This window comes from Crassostrea angulata, chromosome 5 (assembly GCF_025612915.1).
Source record: "Crassostrea angulata isolate pt1a10 chromosome 5, ASM2561291v2, whole genome shotgun sequence".
NCBI lineage: Eukaryota > Metazoa > Mollusca > Bivalvia > Ostreida > Ostreidae > Magallana > Magallana angulata.
Window position 1 is genome coordinate 53,061,585 of NC_069115.1, and position 23,240 is coordinate 53,084,824.

A 23,240-nucleotide genomic window follows, 5' to 3' on the forward strand; every position below is an offset into this window, starting at 1 on the left:
AAATAACTTACTATTATTTGATAAAATTCATTTTTACATAAAAAGTACAAACAACTTTAAGTAAGTTAGGTAAAAATGTACACATTGTATAAAAAATGTATCAAAATGGGTAACACTGACTTTCCTTAAACTCCTTTCTTTTCATTTTTTATTGCCTATTTGTTCTCCCCCTCCCACCCCCACCTCCTCCCCCAAACTTTCCATTTTTGCTACTCCGTTATCAATTTTTGTTTTGTTATTAATACATGTTTTTTTCTTTTCTTTTCTTTTTCCTACACTACATATACTTTTTTCTATTTTCATCCTTAGCAATTAATCAGTATTTTTCTACATTTTGATTTTCAATTTCCTATCATTAGCGATTTGTTTTGTTTTTGTTTTTTTTGCTCTGTACCGCCTTCTAATGCTATTTTTAATATTAATGTATTATACAAAATTCAGTTGCAATATATATATATATATATATATATATATATATATATATATATATATATATATATATATATATATATATATATATATATATATATATATTTATATATCTTATATTAAATTATATAATTACTCATATTATACCTTGACTAAGGAGAGAACATAAATAGGCATTATGCCTGCTGCTCAATCCATTTCAATGTATCTACATATATACTTGAATAAAATACTTCTTTAATTAAATATCTTAAAGAATTTTAAGTGCTCCCGATACCACTAAAAACAGTAAACTACTTTTTTTAGAAGATATCATTGCAAGAAAGATTTATCTAGTCTGCAGACGCAGTAAATGTATTTTTCTTTCTTGACCACTAGTACTATAGTTGTTTGAATTATCACAACAATATGACATCAGTTTACCGGTATTTGTATATTCTACATATTTTATCCCTTCTATTTTTTTTAAAAACGAAAAAGGTGTTTTTATTCCGTATAATATGTATGCATGTGTTTTTTTAATATAAACAAATATTGATGACATTCACTGTCTATATGCAATATCCTTGATAACGTAACTGTTTTTTTAAATGTTAGACCATGTTTTTCATTCTTTCATCTAATACATTTTGTGTCAGGTTTTAGTCGGGTCAGTTTGTAACTGAATCTACCATTTACATGATCAGTCGGAGTTCTCACGCAATATTGCAATCAACCATGTTTGTAAGTAAAACTATTTTATATATATTAAATGTGTGACAGATTGGTTTTTCCTACTAACTATCATTTCACAATTGAAGTTCAATCAAGAAGGTAACATGTTCCCAATTTGGATCACTCTGACGCTCTATTTCAGCATTGGCTTTGCAGCAAATCGTGACGTAAGGTCAAGGGTTAATTGTTCGACAATGCTCAACAAGCAGCTGTCCCATCTTCATTCAAATATGTGGAAAATCTCCAAGTCAAACGAGGTTTATCTAAAGGTATTTCACATATTTAGTACCCTTTTCTTGAATTCTTTTTTAATCCTAAACATTTGTTGTACGTGTATACAATTTCTTAGGAGAGCGTTTTCCTAACCACTTTTGAAACAAGATGTTTCAAAGAGAGATGCTTCACACGGACTTCTTTGGCAAAACATGGTATGATATAAAAGAATAGTAGTAATTTTCTATAAATACAACTTTTCAATTAATCATACTTTTTTGGAATACCATTTTAGTATCAATTATCATGGCATTTAAAAAGAAAATAGGCTTTTTAAGAATGCCTTTTTGCATTAAGATATTACAGAAAGCTTGCAAAAATATTAATCAATATAGACTTACGTAAACACACGTAATAACAAAATGCCACATATTCATAACATATCATGGTTTGAGCAATCGAAGTGCTAAATTGCAAAGCCAAAATACACACTGATGAAGAAAAAGAATATCAAAGAAAATTGTTATATACAGGTTTTTGTATATTTATAATATTTAATTTGCTGATTTTTTCACTTTTTATGACATTTTGATTTAAATAGTTCCAGTACCTAAATCTTGTCCAGATGGATGGAAGTCGAGAAAGGGAAGTTGTTATCAAGTGTTCACTGATAAAGTGAACTGGTTTCAGGCCCAGGTAATCGCGAACCAATAAATAATGGTAAAAACATATACAATTCATTAGCTTTGATGTAGCCCAAGCAATGACCTTTTTAAAATACACTTTTTACAGATGAATTGCCGAAGATATGATAGCACCCTTGCTCAAATTGAGGATGAACTTGAAAACCAATGGTTAAATAAACAATATCCTGATGTCAAAACAGGTATTTCTGAGCAAAAGATCACTTCAATTAATACATGTAGGATATTTACAAAAGAAATACAAATTCAGTTTTATATGTCATTGATACATAGAATTCGTAGTTTAGCTATTATATTTTTATCCTAACAATGCAATTAATTAAATTAACAACCAATCTCCATTATGCTGTATAATTCAATATTTGAAGAGGAAGAAAAAACATAATCTTTAATCAATTTTAATTTTGCCTCATTCATTTTCCATTACATGTATTTGAATTGTGCATTTTTGTTGACATGTCTATTCTATATGTTTAAGAATATACCAAATATAAGGGAAATGATATTAAATATTTAGTAATTTTTTCGTTATATCTAATGAAAGTACAATGCAACTTCGGTATCTCGAACACCGATATTTCGAATACCACGGATATATCGAGATACGTTTGTGGTCCCCGCCATTTTTACTATATAAGTTTTTTTTAAAAACCCAGGTATGTCGAACATGGAAATCTCGAATGCCCGCTTATCTCGAAGTAAATTTGCGGCCCCAGTCACTAAAAGACATGCGTTATCTCGAAATAAAGTCAATTAAGCGCCTCAATAATTTCACACCTTCAGAGTACTGTCGTTCCGTTACGCCGATTTCCCGGTCAATCGAACAGATCCTTTAGTTTTGCACGTGATATTACTGAGGTCACCTGTGATTTTCACGTCTTAACAGCCCTAAGCTTTTGAAACCCTTTTTTAGTAATTACGCACGCCAGGTTATCAACGATGCTTATAAAGTGACTCTAGATGACACGACAATTAAACATAGCTTGTGGTGATTATTTCGTAAACACACTAATCACATAAAAGTGAAAAATAAATCATGAAATGTATTGACTGAATACTTTTTGAGGTATATAAATATGTACCAGAAAGTCAATTTTCAGTAAAGATCATATCTGTTAATCAATCTATCGAAGGACCTGCAGGCATGTTCACGAAACTTTCCAAAGATATGACCTAAGTGTGTTCCTAAGATATGACTTAGGAAAAAAGTTAGGAACATCCTAAGATCAACTTAGGACACGTCTTAAGATGTATTTCGACGGTTACTTAGGAATAACTTAAGTTAGGATATCCTAACCTTCTGCAACCATTCTTTTTTTTCACAATTATTCATTCAGATCGAATTTGAGAGACTTGTGTAGGGATGAATCATTAAAAATTTTGCCAGAGAAAAGTGTACGTCTCGGTAGTTAACACAAAAGGCCTAAAACCAGTAATTTTAATGTATGCATTTTAATAATTTTACATTTACCTAAATATATATCAGTTACCAATAACAATTTAGTTTGTTTTTCTTCAAATGGGGGTCATTTAAAGAAAAACAAACTAAAGATATTACAAGCCCCAAAAAATTCAAATAACTGTTCTTTAAAAAAAATATTTATCAGGAAATAATTGGCTTACAAGTAGATATTTATGTAAACAAAAGTCTGTATTGTCATTTCATAATTAACATTTGAGAATCATGTCATTCAAGTATATATATTACATAAACACGCGATTTTCATAGAATTTGAAACGTTACATGAGGAAGCACATGTACCCGTACAAACACAACCAATTTCCCTTTAATCTACAATATATAGAGTACACGAACATGTTAAATAAGAAATAAGTTGTAATATATTTCGAAAATATATAAATACAGTTCATTCAACATTACAAATGTTTTAAAGATTATATTTTTCAGACTAAAGTGATAAAAATTAGGAATGATCATGCATGGTATATGTAACCCGATGTAAATTTACTTTTTATAGCAAAGGACATTTAATTAATTGTTATCCAAAATTATTATAATCAAAACAATGAATGTAACTCATTTAGTGTACAATGTAGATAAAAAAAAAATAAATGAATAACTTTCATTCGTCAAACAGAGATAGTATTTGCAAAAAAAAAATCTTAATTTGTCAGCTCCAAGGCAGGCATGTAGCAACGGGGAAGTGGTGAAAGTTCGGGGGCCCCCTCCACATCATTTTGTTAAAATGAACATACATGATAGAATAATTGACTATATCACCCCCCCCCCCTCCCGTTTAGGAATTTGGTGTTTGTCGAAAATGCTGGAACTGTGGAAAATATTGCCTTATTCTACCGATCTTAGAAAAGGCTTCACAACATCCCCATATACCTAAAACCGTGATTTTATAGCTTTAGGATGGTCTTAGGACAAGGTAGGTGATGTCTTAAAGTTAGGACAAAGTTATGGCGGTTCCTACATTTAGGAGAGCTTCGAGAAACAGACTTAAGACTAAGACGTATCCTAAGATGTACTTAGGACATACCATAGCCCTAAGATGGCTTCGTGAACATGCCTGCTGGTCTCAAGCCGTGAATATTTAGACTATCTGGCATTTGTGCTTAACTCAAAGTTCAGATCAGACCATTAGAACATAATTCCAGGCTATATCGGAAGTCGACAAAGGTATGAATAAATTGAAATTAAATTGTTAAGTTTCGATTTTCGGTCTTTGTTTTTTTTTACCTTGATTGGTTTATCAATTTACATAATGTACTGTATATTTGGAAACAGAATTTCTGACAAACAAAGACGATCGCAAGTCTTCTTTTAAAAAGTGCCGGTATTGCTTTACAAAAAATTTAAAACATTTAGTGTGTTATATCTTTATCAAAAATATAAAAAATCTTTTAGTGTTTTTTTTATACACTATGAACTACAATAACCGAAATGACTATATTCACGTGTGTATAAGCATGTATAGAAAATTTCATCAACTTCGATATCTAGAACCCTCGGATATCTAAAAAAAAATGTTCTTAGTCCCGCCAAGTTCTAGATACCGAAGTTGAACTGTATAATATTTTATGTATTTGTGGTTATTTTATCAATTTTTATCTCAGCAACATGGATCGATGCTGTTGATTTAGGAAAAAATGGTGTGCGGATGTGGTTTTCATCCGGTAAATCTGTTACCCATTTCCCTTGGGACAATGGCCAACCAAGCAAATATAAATCATCGGAGAACTGTGCACTCACATTCCATCTAGGCAGAGCAAAATGGCATGATGCATTTTGTACATCTAGCTATAACTTTATGTGCGAGAAAAAGATTAATTTGTGAAATTTTTATTCTTTATTTCATGTTAATAAATTTACACAGATGGATAAAAAACAGACACATTTGTACTTTTTTGTATGCCTCCTTTTGGATCTGCATAAACAATGATTCTTAAAATAATGCAGCTCACCAGACAAAGCGCCAAAAAAGCGCTGCAAGCTCTAAGGTCAAGTCATTTACGAAATAATCTGACCAGCTCTACATTGAATTTGCAAATTTTTTGGCATCAGAAATCGAACCCTCAATTTCCTGTACATTACATTTATATTGGTTTTTATTTCACCTTTTTACAAGAAATAGTAAAAATAAGAAATAACGTATTAAAAAACATCATACATTATTTAAAAAATTAAAATATTCCTCTAACTGTAGTTTTTTCACATGGTAGTTTTGTTTAACTAAAAAGACAGACATTGAAATAAGTATCAATTGGATAAACGAACTCTCAGGTTGACGATACAGTCAATTTAAAATATTTTATTTTGTCGCCGTATGTATCATGTGTATCTGTTCCATACTACAACATACGTAACGCTTACAAAGAGGTCTTTCGAGAGCTGGTGATCTACAATACTTGAATATGTCATACAACAGAGGACTAAAATTTGCATCTCTGCCTAATATTAAGTTTCACAATGTTTTTGTGATTAAACTTGAATGGAATTATTTGTGCGACTGGTGTTTGCACTGCTATTTCGGAAAATCAATTAAAATACATTCGAACAACCAATTTGACAGAATCTACCAAGAAAGAGATTGGAACTATTTGAAAACGGGGTGATTTATCACTTACCAAAAACTATCAGTGTTTTTTTCGATAGCAGCAAATAAACTGACTGTTGGGGAATATCTTATCGACATGTACACAATGTCCAACGTCAGGGTTCAGAATATGAGTTATTAATTGCATCCACATGCAAAATATCCTTCCTCGGTACTAGATGATTGCAAAGAAAAAGTCGATAAGGAAAATGAGAATTTCTTTGATAATTTCGATACCAAAGTATTTGATTAAGGTAAAAATTTGACTTTAACTTTTCCCCAAAAACTAGAAACATTGTACTGGCAATCGAGTAGACTTTTTATTAAAAATCCAAGTTTTTCTATTTTAGCGCTGAGTCTTCGGCATATGTATCTACAGGATAATTTCATTATGTCTAGCAATGGTCAAATACGATTCATAAACAATACCATTACATGAGATATTTCAAACAATATGTTTTCCCATAATCCAGTAAATAACGGACCTAATGTGAAATACTTGAATATTTCAAACAACAGGTTTGATACAGAGTTTATGTCAGATATGGCGAAATATATGAAACATGTACCAGTCTAGAAGTTCAATAAGATATTCTCGCTATTAAAGCTGCAGTTTAAAAACTCATGGAAATTGGTGTACTTGAATGTCAGTAACAACAGGTTGACTGATTGGTTAGTGGAGATGAATGCAATGTCTGATCTTAGATCGATAGTTCTGTCTGACAACAAATTTACAACACTATATAAGTGTCAGTGCACGCAACCAGTTTGAAAAGGCATTTGAACGCTCTAATCTGACCATCAATTTGTTTGGAAACTGATTAGCTTGTACCTGTGACAACCAAGAATTTTTACCATGGTTACAAGAACACAGAAAAAAAAATCAGCTTTGAAAACTTCATTTGTTTTACAAAAGATGCGCCTTTTGATTTCAGAAAGCTGAGATCTTCTTTAGCCATCTTGAGAAAACAATGCACCTCGTATTTAGGTTGGTACATTGGTTGTGTAGTAACCCTAGCAGTGTTTCCCAGTTTTATCATAGACATAGTGCTTGTGAAAAATAAATAGAAAATACGTTATCTGAATTACAAACCTAGACAAAGGTTTAAATTTGTTATTCCATACACTAAACATTTGCCAACTAGCACGCACACCTAAAGTTGACAGCATCATGAGCAGTCTGAAGGAAAGCAAACGGGCCATGTACATTGTGTCCAAGAAGTAGTTGGCCTCTAAACAGCGTGACTATGAACTAAACATGGCGAAAGTAGAATGCATCAAAGATCGTGGATCTCTTGTTTACGTGATTCTTGTACTGTTACCAGAGGTTTATAATGTTGATCCTCCGAGTAAAACCATGGATCTTATTCGGAAAGACCGCTACATTGAGTATCCAATGGAATCATGCGCTTATGATGATTTCTGGTATCGGCTAATCAGAATGATTGAATCGTGATAATGATTAAAAAAACCAACATATAGTGTTATTTGAGGTCGGGATGCTTTGGCGCCCACTGGTTGATGTGTGATTGACTGCTTATTTCTTTTATAGTGATCAGATAGATATAAATTATACAAGGACGAAGTAAGTTAAAAGCATACCAATTAACAAGAATATCTGAACTTGTGAAAAAAAAACAGCTGAAGTATTTCAAATATAAAAATACTTTAACTCTTACTAAATTGAAGATTGTAATTACGTTACATCCAAACGGATGCTTAGATTGGTTGTTTTATATAAGTGGGTTTTTTTTTGGTACATTCTATTTCATTTACTGTGTTACCTTCTTTCATGTGTTTACGCATTCTCATCCCAAATTATTTATTTTCGCATGTACATATGCATAAAAGAAAGTTATAAAGCGAGTATACATTACTAAAACAGTAGTAAATACTGATTTTTAGGATTTCTCATTTCTCGTACAAATATTTGGGACGAGTTACACAGGCTTCTATCTCTAATCCTTGCTTATAATAAAGATAGCTGAACGCGGAAGTAAAACTTGTTGCTAGTTTTACCATAACAATTTTCATTTTAAAGGATTGGTATCTGCGTATCCAGAACAAATTTATGTCAGTTTTAAGTAGTATGAGTGACTTTGACAAGTTTCATCATTCCATTTAACTACTTTAAGAGGGCTGGTTTGATCCATTTTCTAACGGCATTTACTACCGTAAAAAATATTGAAAAATGTTAAAAATTTAAATCTCAAACATTTTTATTTTTTTATCTTTACTAACAAAATATTTAACTACCAAATATATTATAATAAATTATTATACTTTCATGTAAAATACTGAAATCTGATAGGTTTAGACGCAGTTGGTAATCCGTTCTATTACCCTCAGCGTTAGCATCACATTTGGCAACGGGTAACAACGAATTGTTACATGCACCTAAATTATGCGCGTACGGTTGCCGTAGAATTCACTTCATTTCTATATAAATTTCTTTAAAAATAAGACATTCAGTATTATAAAATAAATAGTGCCTGTTTGGGTGACTTTCTAGAAATTGAGTTTCTAGAATTTACACCTTTCGAAAACCATTGTCAACCTCCGCTTCGCGTCGGTTGACAATGGTTTTCTCGGGCTCCAATTTCAACAGTTACTCTCCCAAACAGGCACTATTTATATAACATAGAGCCGTTCTAATGGGTAAATTGTCGACTATCCAGCCTCTTATATATGCCTTTGCATTACTGCACCATATTCTACTCGAAGAGAAATAACTGTGAAATTTGAATGTGAGTGTGCTCAAAGTATAGGAGATCATGATCATGATAATAAGGAGAAAATAGAACTAAGAACTACAAAGAAATAAATGAATATCTAATGCAAATGAACTCTTAAATAATTTTATGACGTGATATATGGAATGGAGAAAATAATTACTCTACAAGTAAACTTGAGGGTTAGACATGTTTATAATAGGCATTTAGACTTCCGCGTTACAGAGCAAGTGAGCACGTTTTTTTCTAGAATTAACGAGGAGATCCGTGCAAATCGGAGATTTGTACGCTTACATCGAGATCAAAGGCAATTACTTCTTATAAGAAAAAGCAAGAAATATTTTCTTTTCATTCTTAGATTACACTAGTCTCCCATTATATTCTCCTAGATAAAATAATGGGAGAGTATTTAATTTTCAACATATCTAACACGTAATTTCCTTCGTTTACTTTTTTCTTCGCCCAAAATGTATCAGAATTTCAGAATGGGTTTTTGTTAAAACAATTCATAAAGAAGATCCACAAATTTATCATATTGTCTTTATTGTGTTTTCAGGCAATAATTCATTATCATCGTTATTAATTGTCATTTCGATGTTTGACAAAATATGTTTAAAAAGATTATAAATGTGCGATTCTAAAAGACACCACACAGCACGTGCAACTGCACAACATATCTTAGACCACATCAATGACCTTAATGGGAAGATATAAACCCAAGCGTGGACAAGTTCCTCGGCATCCAAATTTCGCAGAACTAGACCACATAAACAAAGGAAATAACCTTCCACAAAGGTGTTTTTATTCAATCATGGGATCTCTATGAGATGCTGCTACATGAAATAATGCAAATGGGGAACGTATCAGGTATTGATGTTCAATGTGAATTTTATATTTTAGTGTACCTGTAGCTTCTTGATTTTTTCATAAAGCCCTTAAAAATGTTGATTGAATTTTTCTTAAAATGCTTTATTATTCTTTAATTTTCATATTCGATCCTTGTCATGGTCAAACTATTGGAAATACGAACAGTAAAATACAAACACCTGCCTGCGGCGTTCGAAAGTTTGACTAGTATATATAGTTTATGAGTTAGTAGAGCTATTTCTTATGATGCTGCGATTTGATGCACGTCTATGTAGCGGAAAATAAACAAGCCAAAGCTTACACAACGGATATCCGGGACAATACATACTTGAAACTCCAATGGCAAATGACAAGCGTACAAGTATATCTAAGTTTAAAAGTTTATAACGGAAAAATGAAAAAAGACAGCAATGTTTTATTCAAATAAATATCATAGAATGAGAGCTCTTCTAACAATCTATTCCAAAGTGACCACGAGCACTTAGGGGCTCAGAATGTCCCATAACTAACTTTTACTTTTTCAACAGAAAGGAAATACCAGACAGATCTAACATATATCCAATTACATGCATTATAATAAAAATAGTTTTGAAAATGATATTTGTATGACGAACAAAAATCTAGAGAAAATGTTGGAATTTTTTAAAAATAGATTTCGCTTATTAGTTTTTTTAATTCCATATTTATCACATGTACAGATATTTTAACTACATGTATTAATTGTAAAAATAAAATTTCTAAGCATATAGGCAAGTGTTCTCAAACTGACACAATATCATATGTCTATAAGACAACTTTAAAAATAGAGTAATTATTATTCAAACTGTACAACTAAAGTCTGACTGCATGACTTTTTATCACACACACACACACACACACACACACACACACACACACACACACACACACACACACACACACACACACACACACACACAGTTTAATAGTATATAAGGAAGCATAATCACTGTTCCATCATTTTGACTAATCTATTCCAGAAATCATCATAAGCGCAAGATTCCTTCGGATATTCAATGTAGCGGTCTTTTTGAATAAGGTCCATGATTTTATGCGGAAGTTGTTTACCGTTGTATACTTCTGGTAGCAATATGAGAATGATATAATCAAGAGTTCCACGGTCTTTGATGCCGTCTACTTTCGCCATGTTAAGTTCATAATCACGCCATTTAGACGCCAAATACTTCCTGGACACAATGCAAATTGTCCGTTTGCTCTCCTGTAGACTGTGCATGATACTGTCAACCTTTGGAAAACCTGGCAGATAATCTCGGTCTCAGATTAGAAGTCTGAGGTTTTTGTTGACTTTGAGCCGAGGTATTACTTCATGTAAGACACACATTAATTCTTGACCACTGTAGGAAAGGAAGGCATCATATTCATAATGCATGGTAGTTGGTAAACATCTATTATTAAACGGTGTTAAAAAACCACATTTTTGCTTCGATTTGTAAATAAGATATCGTATTTTCCATTTGTTTTTAACACATACTATACTTGTAACTAATGTAAGAAACATTGCTAGAAAAACTGCACTGCCAATATACAAACTTAAAAATGATTCGCATAATTTTTGCAATAATTCTAAAGAAGAATCTAAAGTTCTAAAGTCAAACAAAGCCTTCCCTGAAGAACAACTGTAGTTTTTAATGTACAAAAAATGTTCTCTGTATTTCAGCATCCATCTTAAGAAATTCTGATTTTCACAAGTACATGCTAAGTCGTTACCAGACAGATCGATAGTTAAATTAGAACGTTCGAATAACTCCTCAATCTGAGTAAAAGCGCCCTCATCAAGGGTTTTTAATTTGTTATCAGAAAGATCTAATAACTTAAGCTTTGAAACTGTTCTCATATCCACCATCCAGCTGGATATCCTATTGTTGCTTGTGTTAAGGCAACGCAAATGTTTTGTTTTCTTCAGAAGCAGCTTTGGTAGAGATGATATTTTGTTGAAGGATAAATCTAACACTTCAAGATTTGTAAAAGTTTCAAGTAATTCCCCATTTGTGTCTTCTTCCAAATCTTTGCTAATATCATTGTGAGATAAATTCAAATATCTAATATGTTGACCATCGATTGACCTAAATATATGAGTACAAAAATTGTTTGAAATATCTAATGTTTCAATATAATTGTTTTTTGCTCGAATTTCTCCTCTCAAAGACAGAATAAAGTTGTTTTGTAGGTAAATATGCCGAAGATTTGGAGCACTTAGGGAAAATCGGGGATCTATGATGTAGAGTCTGTTAGATTGTGCATATACTGTTTCTAATTTTGGAGGAAATGGCATACTCCAGTTAAAATTAAATGGTTTGGTTGTCTTCTGATAAAACTGTTTTTCTAATGTACTATTAAAATAATCTTCCTTTTCAATACATTGGTTTGCAATTGAATTAGGAAACACGGGTGGATGTAATTGGTAACTCATATTGAGGACTTTTAATCCCGACAAAGAATGATACTCCAAAATGTGCAGACCTGCTGTAAGTTTATTTTCAGCTGTTGAAAGCATTTGTAGAGATTTTGGTAAATTATAAAGCACACCACGTTCAAAGAGCTCAAGTCTATTGCTTGCAAGTGACAACTCTGTCAAGTTTGTAGTTTTTATGTTTTCCAAATGAAATCGTTTTAGAATTGTACCAATGCCAGTTTCACAGTTGATTCCATTTAAATTAAGTGATAAAAGTTTTGTTTTGTTTAAGTCAGACGTTATACTGGGCAACGATGCAAATCCTAGTTCTCTGTTGTATGAAATGTTAAGGTAACGTAGATTTATCAACTTTCCAAAGACTCCTTGGTCAACGTCACGTATGTTGCAGAACGACAAATCCAGAAAGCTCAAATTTGATAACAATTCAAATGAACCATCTTTAATTTGCTTAATACTATTCCAAGACATGTCGAGGTAGTTCAACTTATTTGGTAGTATACCGCATGGAATGTGAGCAATTTCGTTGTGACTTAAGTCTAAATAAATGACACTGTCGTTGAGTTTTGGAATAGTTCGTAAACCTCTTTCAGAACAATTTACTATTACTTTTTCTCCCTTCTGTGTCCATGTGCACATTTCTGAAAAGACACAAGAAGAAAAAATTCCTAAAGTTACTATCCAGTTAAATAAAGTCATTTTGTAGAGTTCAAAAGGAGTGAGTTTTTTTAGAGCCAGTTTGTTTATGATTTTAATTAACATAATATTCTCACTGTATATCCTGTTTTTTCACGTGACAGTTTGTCATTATGTAAACTCTATGCTGTTTATATGCATAGGAAGAAAAGTCATCGGTAAATTTGAAGTACATTTAGCCAAGGTATTTTCAAAGGTTAAAAAGTGTCATTTTGTTATATTAACTAAAAATACCTAAAACATTGAAGTACCTTTCATTGTTCAAAATTACTTAATATAAATTCAAATTAGAAATAGTTATTTGATATAATTATTCTATTAAATTAATTATACAATTGTATCAGTTCTAAAATACGTATGGGACAAATTTAAAAATTATTAGGAAACAAGGGCGGTTTCGCCCCAAAAAACAGATAGGTCTCTGTTTCTTTGCTGTCTCAAATTAAAAAAAAACTCTTCCCTCTTTAAAGAGGCTAGATGATTAAAAAATTAACTATCATATCTGCCTTATGATTTTAAATTCAATATACGACGCAAAAGGTTACCGCCTGTTTCAACACATTTTAAAATTTGGCCCAGACGTTCAATAATTTTTCAAAAAGTTGCTTTGTTTAAACAATGCACAACATGCGGGTTGAATAAATCCAAACATTCGGGGGACGAAACCAAACGGTTCCCTTATCTAAACATTCCCATGATGGTTTGGGTTTTTTCTTTGCCCATAAAGATGTTTTTATTAATATTGAATATTTCTAACTTTGAAAGGAGACCGATTCTGCTGGTGTATATAGGCAATATAAAACAGATATATAAAATATATATAAAAAGTTTTAATTAGTTAATTCATTTAAAAAATAAAATGCTTAATTTGGTGCGTCAGGCGAGTATGAAAATAATTTTTTTGCGATGCTTTCTACCCTCAAGACTCGAATAGGGTACCAAAGAAAGCCTTACATTTTATGTTTATTTTTACATCTACCTTTTAATTACCTAAACAGTTATCCATATAACAAATAAAATTACGTAAATCATATTTATTGTCGATTAAAACTTACAGAGAAGAACAGCCAGTTGTGTGAATGTTGTCGTGGTACATGTAACTACAGTCTACTTGGTCAGCCCGTGCAAATTTGTGGAGTTCGTGCTCTCGGTGTTACTAGTTTTGATCAAGAAAAGCAAAGAAAGCAGCAAAAGTATAAAGAAAAGAAGATATCGATGAACGATGTAAAAATAGTATCAGTTATAGCTATTTGAATCAAAGTTGACATTTTGAAATGTTAACAATGCATCTATAATAGTTTTTGAAAATTAGAAATACACATTCTTACGCCTAGAGGTAAGTCGTCCTTTGGATTGAGTAGATTTCTGTACAGTCATGCATGTATTAATTACAATCAGTTTCGGTAAAAAAAATATAGAGGGAAACATACTTAGTGAATGTAAATATATAAATATCATGAAGACACATAACAGCTTTAATATAATAGTATTTTGGTTTGCCGAGCAGCCTTACAAGCACAATATCTCAGTTACCTTTTCTGTAAATTTGTAGATGCAAATGCATCTTTAAACACAATTTGGAAAACAGTTTGATTAATTGGTGTTTGACAGGAAGAAAATCTAAATGATATACTAGTAATATCTTAGTTCTATTGTTACCAAATAGAGTTACAAAAAAGTATACATGAGTAATACATCGATAAATTATCTACTTTAGAAAAAATACGCTATAATAGTAATACTACAAAATAAGTACTGGGATCAGTTGTACAAGATCTAAATTCACGATACATGTGTGTCTTTACGGTAAAATAAATGCGTTCTACTTATTTGTAATTAATTAGGGAAATTTGATCTTCCTTTTCTCTTCTTTTTCTCTGTCACCATCTCGAGCATTTCCTCTTGCTAATAGAACGAGGGTTTGTGCGTGACTATTAAGCGGAATACAATTAAGCAAAGGCTTTAAAAAACCGGAAATCCGGGAAAAATCCTTTCTTGAAGCTTCAATGAGAATCACAAGTTTCAGGTTTAAAAAATTAAATAGGATAAAGGCAGGTACATGTTTTTGCCATTCTGAACAGCTTAAAGAAAGGAAACTCTTCTTACTATCCATAACTGATGTTATTTTAACAAATTTGATTGATCTAAACTGCATTAAATAACTGTATGTTTTTTTTTTCAAATCATCATGAGGCTGACATTAACCAAACTTGAGAGTATGTATGATGTCAAATGAACTGTTTGCACTAAAAACTTTTTCAAAAATTAAAACATTTATTGACGATTAAAAAGGAACTAGGCAATAGGCTAAGCCTATATAAACCCTCTCCGAAACATAAAGTCAAGCAGTGATTATACAGTATTAAATAATCTATAGAATATGATATTGCAAGGAATACTTGAAATTTAAATACAAATCTTGACTTTTTCCATATGTGACTTGTTAAATAATTTGTAAGTTACCATATATGGGTGATACACCTACATTAACAACCCACCACATCATTCATACCCACAGACATACAAAATTAGAATGGAGTTTTCATGATCCAGCCCATGTGAAAAGAACAGCAAGTAAAAACATACTTAGAAAAAGATAAATATATTATAATATTAACTGAATAAGTTTAGGTAGTGACTAAACAAGTTAAAGCAGTGAACTTAAAACTTCTTAAAAGGTTTGTCTGCCCTTTAGAAATTAGGAAACAATTATTTTCTAAAAACAAGTGTGGAAAATTATGGATATATTTGACAAAAGTCCAAAGAGAGGGAAGCTTTTTGCAACTTTTTAACAAGAGATTTGTGAGAAAACTTCTTGTACTTAAAATAAGTATCTAAAAATGCAATTTTCTCATAGACTTCATTGCTATTTTCAAGACGTAATAAAATTGTAAATAGTCAATTTTTTTTAAAATCTCAATGGTGAATTTTCATTCTTTAAAAAAAAAACCTGAAAATGAAACTTATAGATGCATTATAAAAGGTATGGATGGACTATTAAAAGATAAATCGATAAAACACACAATCAATTAAATGTATATACATAGGGTCAGTATACTAATCCAATCTAAATATAATCAGATCCTCAATCCGCTCCTATCATTTTTTATTGTTGCAAAAGCAGCAGCAGATCAAAGGGATCTGGTTTAAGGTACCTCACTACACCTACAGTTATACTTTTTAAGACAGTACGTCACTAGATGGCGATTTAATGTTTTGTTAAACTGTTTATATAGTTCGATTGGGTTGTATATCGTCGTAGCTCAGTGGAATTGGGCTCGATCCTGAACCGCGGATCAAGAGTTCGAATCCGCCAGGAGCTTTTCTTTATGTTAACTGAATTAAATTTTTTGAAAATGTAATTTTTCCTCCAAAATTGCACATTTTATGCCTATTAGACTTCAATACTTCTTACCTATTATGATATCTATCATAAACAAGTAATTTTCTGCTGATTTGAGAAAATATTTTACGGTATAGTGAGCCACCTTGATCAATTGCAATAATAATCAAAATTAATGGTTATTATGTATACTTTTTAAAACAATGAGATATCTTCACTCTTTTGATAATTTTCTATGCAATACACAAATTATTTTCTTCCTTTGAATAAAACTAATAATATTTGTTAAGAAACTTAGCAAATAAACAATTGTACTTAAACTCTCACTTAAGTATTATACAAATATTGACTGGGGTTGAGGGCAACATTGATTATATTAGCCCCTGAGGGACGAAATATTGCCCGACGCGAAGCGTTTTTGATAACCGATCCCAGAAATTGTTATATGCACACAACTCCCCCTGACACTCAATATACCGTTTTTTCTGTTTTAGATCCATGACATAAAATGACGTAATCAAGAGATCCACAATTATCGATACCTTCTTCCTTACCCAAGTTCATACTTATGCCACTTAGAGGTAAAAATATTTTAAACACCAAAAACATTTGTTTTTAACAAGCACTGTGCCTATGATAGGACTGCAAAACACTGATAAAGTGACCATACAATCAATGTACAATGTACCATGCTAGATAGTATGTGTAGTTTCCTGGAATGGCTAGAGAATATTCCATATTTATTCAAAATATATACTATGTGTAAAACATGTGTAGTTTTTATGGAGGCGGGCACTAAAACACAGATAACGTCCATCGTCCGAAAAACCTTTAAATATAAAGATAGGGGACTTAAAATGTTCATTCATTTTATTTGTGACCAAGGTCAAAGGCCATTTTGTTAGAGTTTGGCCTAAAAATTGATTATTTAAGGAAATCGAACAAATATTTATAGTTTAAACTATAATTTAATTATGATTTATATAATATCGTATAAAGTTAAACATATGTATTGGATATATAAGTACATGTAATTTGAACTATTATTTGATTATGATGAAGTTCAACACATGTTATAGATATATAAGTAATATTTAAGTGATAATAAAAAAAACCTTGCCTTTATGGTGGCTTTATATGCCAGTACATGATGAAAACAAATATTTAGATTGAACATTTATTAAGATTGTTACAAAATGTTGGAGCAATCAAATTTTAACACAAAAAAATATTAGTAATGCAATCTTTCCAAAACTTTCCATACAAATAAACATAAACCTAATATAAAATTTTAAAAAAGTAGGGGTCACATTTCAAAACTTTGAGGTATGGCGTAAAATGAGCTAATATTTTGCAAAATTCGAGTTATTTTTTTACTTTTATGAAATATAAGGTAAGTATACCAGAAATGCCTAATAATTTGGAAGCTAAAGTAACAGTTCTTTAAAACTATTGAGTTATAATTGATTTTCATTTCCTACCTGAAAACCGTCCGCCACAAAGTACAGTCCATTATGAATCTCTATTAATGTGTAATTTTTTCTTAACTATTCTATTCAAAATAGTATATTTGGTATTCTGAAATATAAACTTACGATTAGGATTTTTATACGATCCAGAATTTTCAGAATAAAGATGACCCAAAATAGTTAGCAAGAAACAGGGAGATGATCCTCTTTATTCCTGAGAAATTGACTGTTGTGTTCTTGAAACGTTATTAAAAATTCTTGGTTGTCACACTGCAAGGCAATCTGTTTCCAAACAAAGTGATAGTTAGATCAGAGCGTTCGAATGCTTTTTTGAAACTATTTGTACATGTATGCCCTGACACTGAGTGTTGTAAATTGTAAAAGGGTACCTGCAATGCCATTGAATTTTTAATATTATGGAGATCTATGTTTAAAACACCTTCTGAATATTTTACTTCGATTGTATAAGTACTTTTTCATATATTTGGGGAAAACCCCATTTCACACCTGAACGATTTTTGAATCAAGGCGATTTGGCGCAAGATGAAATTTGAGGTCACGAGTTCAAGGCTGCTGTTAGAAAAACAAGAAAATCGTATGAGAACTGTTCGCTTTTTTCTTGCATTGTTTCATAGATAAATGAACAATTGGTTTGGTATTTCTGATCCCATATCAACTCTGAATGCATATATATACTGTTGTTGAGTTCAAAGCGTTATTCATTTCGGCTTAAAAATTGTTGACTTCGTGACCTCACCTCCGCTAAAGTCGCATTATTGCTTAATTTTTTTTTTTGGATTGGATTCTATTTCTATTTCTATATTTTTATTCTATATATTCTATACATAACTTTAAAATGGGTTATGCTGCAGGTACCCTTTAAAGTAGATCCAATGTTCTGTGATGTCATGCTATTTTGTAAAACTTTGAGTTCTTTAAAATTTGTGCAAGATAGTTTTATCTATTTTATGTGAATATAATCACATGGATGTAATAAGAAATACTGTTAAGTTCAAGATATTTTTGCAGCTCAGTTTTATCCTAAATTTCCTGTTTTTTATACATTTTATCGATGCTAAGGGGAAATAACTCTTTTTCTGCCTTTCTTTCAGTTGTATGTCTAAATGCCATAGTTTTTCTTATCCCAACGATTAATTTTAAAATATTTATGTAGTTTTAGTTTTCTGATAAAGTTGACAATAAAATTAAACAAGATAAAGAAATTTCTGCGTACAAAAATTTTACTTTTAACAAAAAAAATACAGTTTTCTGTTGCTAAAATATGCTTTAGTTTATGTTTATCTGGCATCTCAAAAAGTGTGATGACATGTATATTTTTTCTTACAAATGATGAAGTTTAAGTCTATTAAGTTGAAATCAGTTCGGTTTTTCAACTTTCATCGGAGAATTTTACGAGTATGGAGTTACCTTAAGATTCAATTTTTTACACAAAGCTACCAACCAGTCAAATAAATTGTTGTCAGTAACGTTTACAAACAGAAACATATATGTGTATGTAAAAGCACGGTCAATTATTTTCTTGAGTCAAAAATCTCTCTCTGAAACGTTTAAATACTTCTTAAGACAAAGGGTCAGTAAAAGACGGAAGGTCGGGAGAAAAAAACTGCAAAGAGACATGTATATGATTATACATGTACACTTATGATTTCAATTACATTTAGAGCTTTCATCATATTTAAGTATTAACATTATAACAATAATGAAAGATACGTTTTTGATTTATCTTTAACTACCTTAGTATGACACTTTTCACTCATCAAATATGAAGTAAAAGAGTGTGAAAAATGTAAGCCTATAAATTCATTAAGTGGGTTTAAAATTTCAAAATATCCCGTTCGCACATATTTTGCATGGAAGTTGGGAAAAAACAATGCTTCACATATCTTAAACAAAATCACATTTGCACTACATGTACATCATATATATTCTCTGCATTATTCATTACTCAATCTACTCAAAATATTTGGAACGTAAATCAAATTATTAATTACAAATATATTAATCGAATGAAAAGTACCGATTAGTCGTTTAGATATGTCGTTTTAATATGTATAAGGCAAGTGCGAATATTAATAATGTGTAAACCATGGTAAGAATATTTCTTTGTGAGAATTGATACCATCTATCAAAACTTTCTATTTTCTTAATTTCATATCAATTCAATCAAATTTACATGACAAATTGTACAATTTAACATTAAGGACAGCAACAATATTCTCAGCAACATAATTAACAATCATTTTATGTATATGCTAAAAGTTACGAATACCCTTGGCTAAGTGTTGAATTTTTGGCTTAACTTTGGTGAAAATATCCGCCTTTAAGTGAAACGGTTCAAATGTTTGACATAAGTCCATATTTACGCGAAGCGTAAGTTTACGCCGGGCGTAGGCCTTTTAATGGCCCCTGTCGTACAGTTAGAGAAATATTTTAGTTTACTTTATCATACACGGTGTTTTTAATTATAATTTTACAATTTGTTTTGGGAACGTGAAATAAAGGAAATTGAGTTTTCGATTTTCTGAAGCCAAAATATACAGGATTTTCAGCTGGTCAGATTTTTTTTCGCAAACGTCTGGTCATTAGAGCTGGAAGTGATTTTGGATTCTTTTCACCTGCAAGCTATTTAAGAACCAGTGTTTATGCAGCTCCGATGATTAATATAAATAAATGACTAATATACCTGTTGTTTATTTATTCTTAGGGAATCTTGAATAATATGAAATCACATGAAAATAAATAATGAAAAATTCACACACTAATTTATTTTTTTCTTGCACATAAAGTTAAAGCTGCTTATACAATTTCCATCATGCCATTTTTCTTTGCCAACATGGAATATGGCTGCACAGTGCTCCGATGAATTATAGTTGTTTGGTTCGCCATTGTCCCAAGGGAGATAATTAGCAGTTTTTCCGGATGAAAACCACATCCATTTTCCTTCTCCTCCTAAATCAACGACATCTATCCATGTTGCTGAGATGAAAATGAATTAAACAATAAATTCAAAAACTTATCCTTGCTTTAGATAGAATGTTTTAAATAACAAGGTATTCTTTATCATCGGTCTTACAATTAGCATAATGTTAAATATATAGAAAAGACCAAAAAAAATCAAAACTTTAATAAATGAAATTAAAAATGACTGAGAAAGAATAAAAAGAAATTCAATATTTTGGGTTTTTTCCCTATCAATTTTTAATCATACCACATATTGGAATCTGATCTTTATTAGTTCATCTTTCCTTGTTTTGTTTTGACATCGAGATAAAAGGAACACAATGCTTTTCATATAACATTGGCATATAAAAATTTAATTTTTAGCTCCTCTATAATAGCCCTACATGTATCATTATAGTGATTTTAAGGTTTGTGTTAAAATTACCTGTTTTGATATCAGGATATTATTTCTTTAACCATTGGTTTTCAAGCTCATCCTCAATGTGAGCAAGGGTGCTATCATATTTTCGGCAATTCATCTGTAAGGAAAGTGTATTTTTTTTTTTTTTTTTTAAAAATCCATATTTAGACAAGATCAAATAAAACAAATTGTATTTATATTTCATCTTTTTAAAATTATTAATCTTCAATAATCTGGGCCTGAAACCAGTTCACTTTATCCGTGAATACTTTATAACAACTTCCCTTTCTCGACTTCCACCCATTTGGACAAATTTTAGGTACTGGAGCTGAATAAATCGAAATGTTTTTTATATTAAATAAATCAGCAAATCTGAATCTTTGGCAAGCTCTTTGCAAAGTCTTACGCAAAATAGCATTCAAAACTATTCTTCAAAAATCATTAAAAAATGTCGTTATATTTTCCTTAGTAACATTTTTCATAAATTAGTATAAACATGATAATTTTTAAAATATATGATTATTGGAAAAGTTGTATCTATAAAATTTTACCACTGTTCTCTAAATCATACCCTGTTTTGCCATAGAAGTCCATGTAAAACATCTCTCATGGGAACATCTTGTTTCAAACGTGGTAAGGAAAACGCTTTCCTGAGAAATTGTGTGCAAATACATCAAATTTCTATTACTTGATGAAAAACACGTAAACACACCAAAAGGAAAAATAAACTAGGTGAAGTACCTCGTTTGACTTGGACACATTCCACAGATTTGAATGAAGATGGAATAGCTGCTTGTTAAGCAAAGACGAACAATTAACCTTTACCCTAACGTCACGATTTGTTGCATAGCCAATGCTTAAATACAGCGTCAGAGTGATCCAAATTGTGAACATATTACCTTCTTGATTGAACTTCAATAGAGAAGTGACAATTAGCAGGAAAAAACAATCTGTCAGACATTTAATATATATATGATATAGATTTACTTACAAACATGGTTGACTGCAATATTGCGTGGGTACTCCGACGACTCATGCAAATGGTAGATTCAGTTACAAAATGTCCCGACTAAAACCTGACACAAAACGTATCAGAACAAAGAAGGGAAAATATTACCTATCATTTTGAAAAAAAACAGGGTCAAGTTATCCAGAATATTGCAAATATACGGTGAATCTATAAATAAATGATATCTATTTTAAATAAATATCTGTTTATTTTAAGAACACAAACATGCGTATAACAGTTTCAACAAACAGCATTTATAGAAAATAGATATGATAAACTATATAAAAATGCAAATACCATTAACCTTTTATCACATCGAAAATTTAAAAAGATAATCGTTGTTATATATTGTACTAGTGGTCGAGTGGATGTTTAGAAAGTAACCATTGCAGTGAAAAATATGTAAGGTTCGTCTGTAGATTATATAAATCTTTTTTTGCAATGATCGCTACCTTCAAAGCCTAAATCCTTGTTAACTACCAAAAAAGTCATTTTGCTGTTTTAGTGGTACCGGAAGTGTTCAATTATTTGAAAATATATATGAAGATTGTTATAATTTTTAGGAAATAATTTTTAAAACAGAATATCGAATGTTTCAAAAGATAAAGGTTGTGATCTGTTGTACTAGTGGTCAAGTAGGTGTTTAGATAGTAACCACTGCAGGGGAAAATACATATGAATTGTTCCCTATATGAACACTTACTATAGTATCCTGTAATTATCAAGGTCACAGATCACAAATGTAAAATAAAAAATTCTTAAGGTTAATAACACATCATAACAAAAGCCTGAACTCTGATCGAAATAACATTTTGTTTTGTTAAAACAATTTTATCGACGGCTACATGTAACTTAGGCCTATTTCATATCCGAGCGAATAAAATGTCGGGCTTGTGATCCGTACATCCCGAGTTCGTATCTCAGAGGGGCTTTTGTTGTTACTTACTGAATCAAATTTGTTAGATATTCATTTTTCATCCCAGAACAGCAAATTATTTCGCTTATTTTACATACGTTAAGTTTATTTATCCTTATATCTTAAATTTTAAAATAATTTACTCAGGTGCTTGTGGACTGGACCGTGCACTACCCCCCCCCTTTTTTTATATTTTTTTAAATTTCTTTTATTAATTATCATTAACAACCCCTTATATATGTCTCCAGCCGAA

General features: G+C 31.0%; 1 protein-coding gene and 3 pseudogenes across 1 annotated transcript; 2 read left to right on the forward strand and 2 right to left on the reverse strand.

Moving 5' to 3' along the window:
- The first annotated feature begins 1,208 nt into the window (after positions 1-1,208).
- Positions 1,209-5,409, forward strand: LOC128185937 (C-type lectin mannose-binding isoform-like). The gene is made up of 5 exons (XM_052855648.1): positions 1,209-1,412; positions 1,493-1,571; positions 1,958-2,052; positions 2,149-2,242; positions 5,145-5,409. The coding sequence occupies exons 1-5, from the start codon at positions 1,248-1,250 to the stop codon at positions 5,363-5,365; spliced, it is 654 nt and encodes a 217-aa protein (XP_052711608.1). The 5' UTR covers positions 1,209-1,247; the 3' UTR covers positions 5,366-5,409.
- A 57-nt stretch (positions 5,410-5,466) lies between these two features.
- LOC128185503 (toll-like receptor 4) lies at positions 5,467-7,580 on the forward strand (annotated as a pseudogene).
- Positions 7,581-11,901: 4,321 nt separating this feature from the next.
- LOC128185504 (toll-like receptor 4) lies at positions 11,902-12,871 on the reverse strand (annotated as a pseudogene).
- Positions 12,872-20,389: 7,518 nt separating this feature from the next.
- LOC128185694 (C-type lectin mannose-binding isoform-like) lies at positions 20,390-22,022 on the reverse strand (annotated as a pseudogene).
- Positions 22,023-23,240: the final 1,218 nt, after the last annotated feature.

Excerpts from the sequence above, each read along its gene's own strand:
- LOC128185937 (XM_052855648.1), top strand. The coding sequence starts at position 1,248 with ATGTTCCCAATTTGGATCACTCTGACGCTCTATTTCAGCATTGGCTTT. Across the intron at positions 1,572-1,957 it reads GACTTCTTTGGCAAAACATG|TTCCAGTACCTAAATCTTGT; the intron begins GTATGATATAAA and ends TGATTTAAATAG. Across the intron at positions 2,053-2,148 it reads TGAACTGGTTTCAGGCCCAG|ATGAATTGCCGAAGATATGA; the intron begins GTAATCGCGAAC and ends CACTTTTTACAG.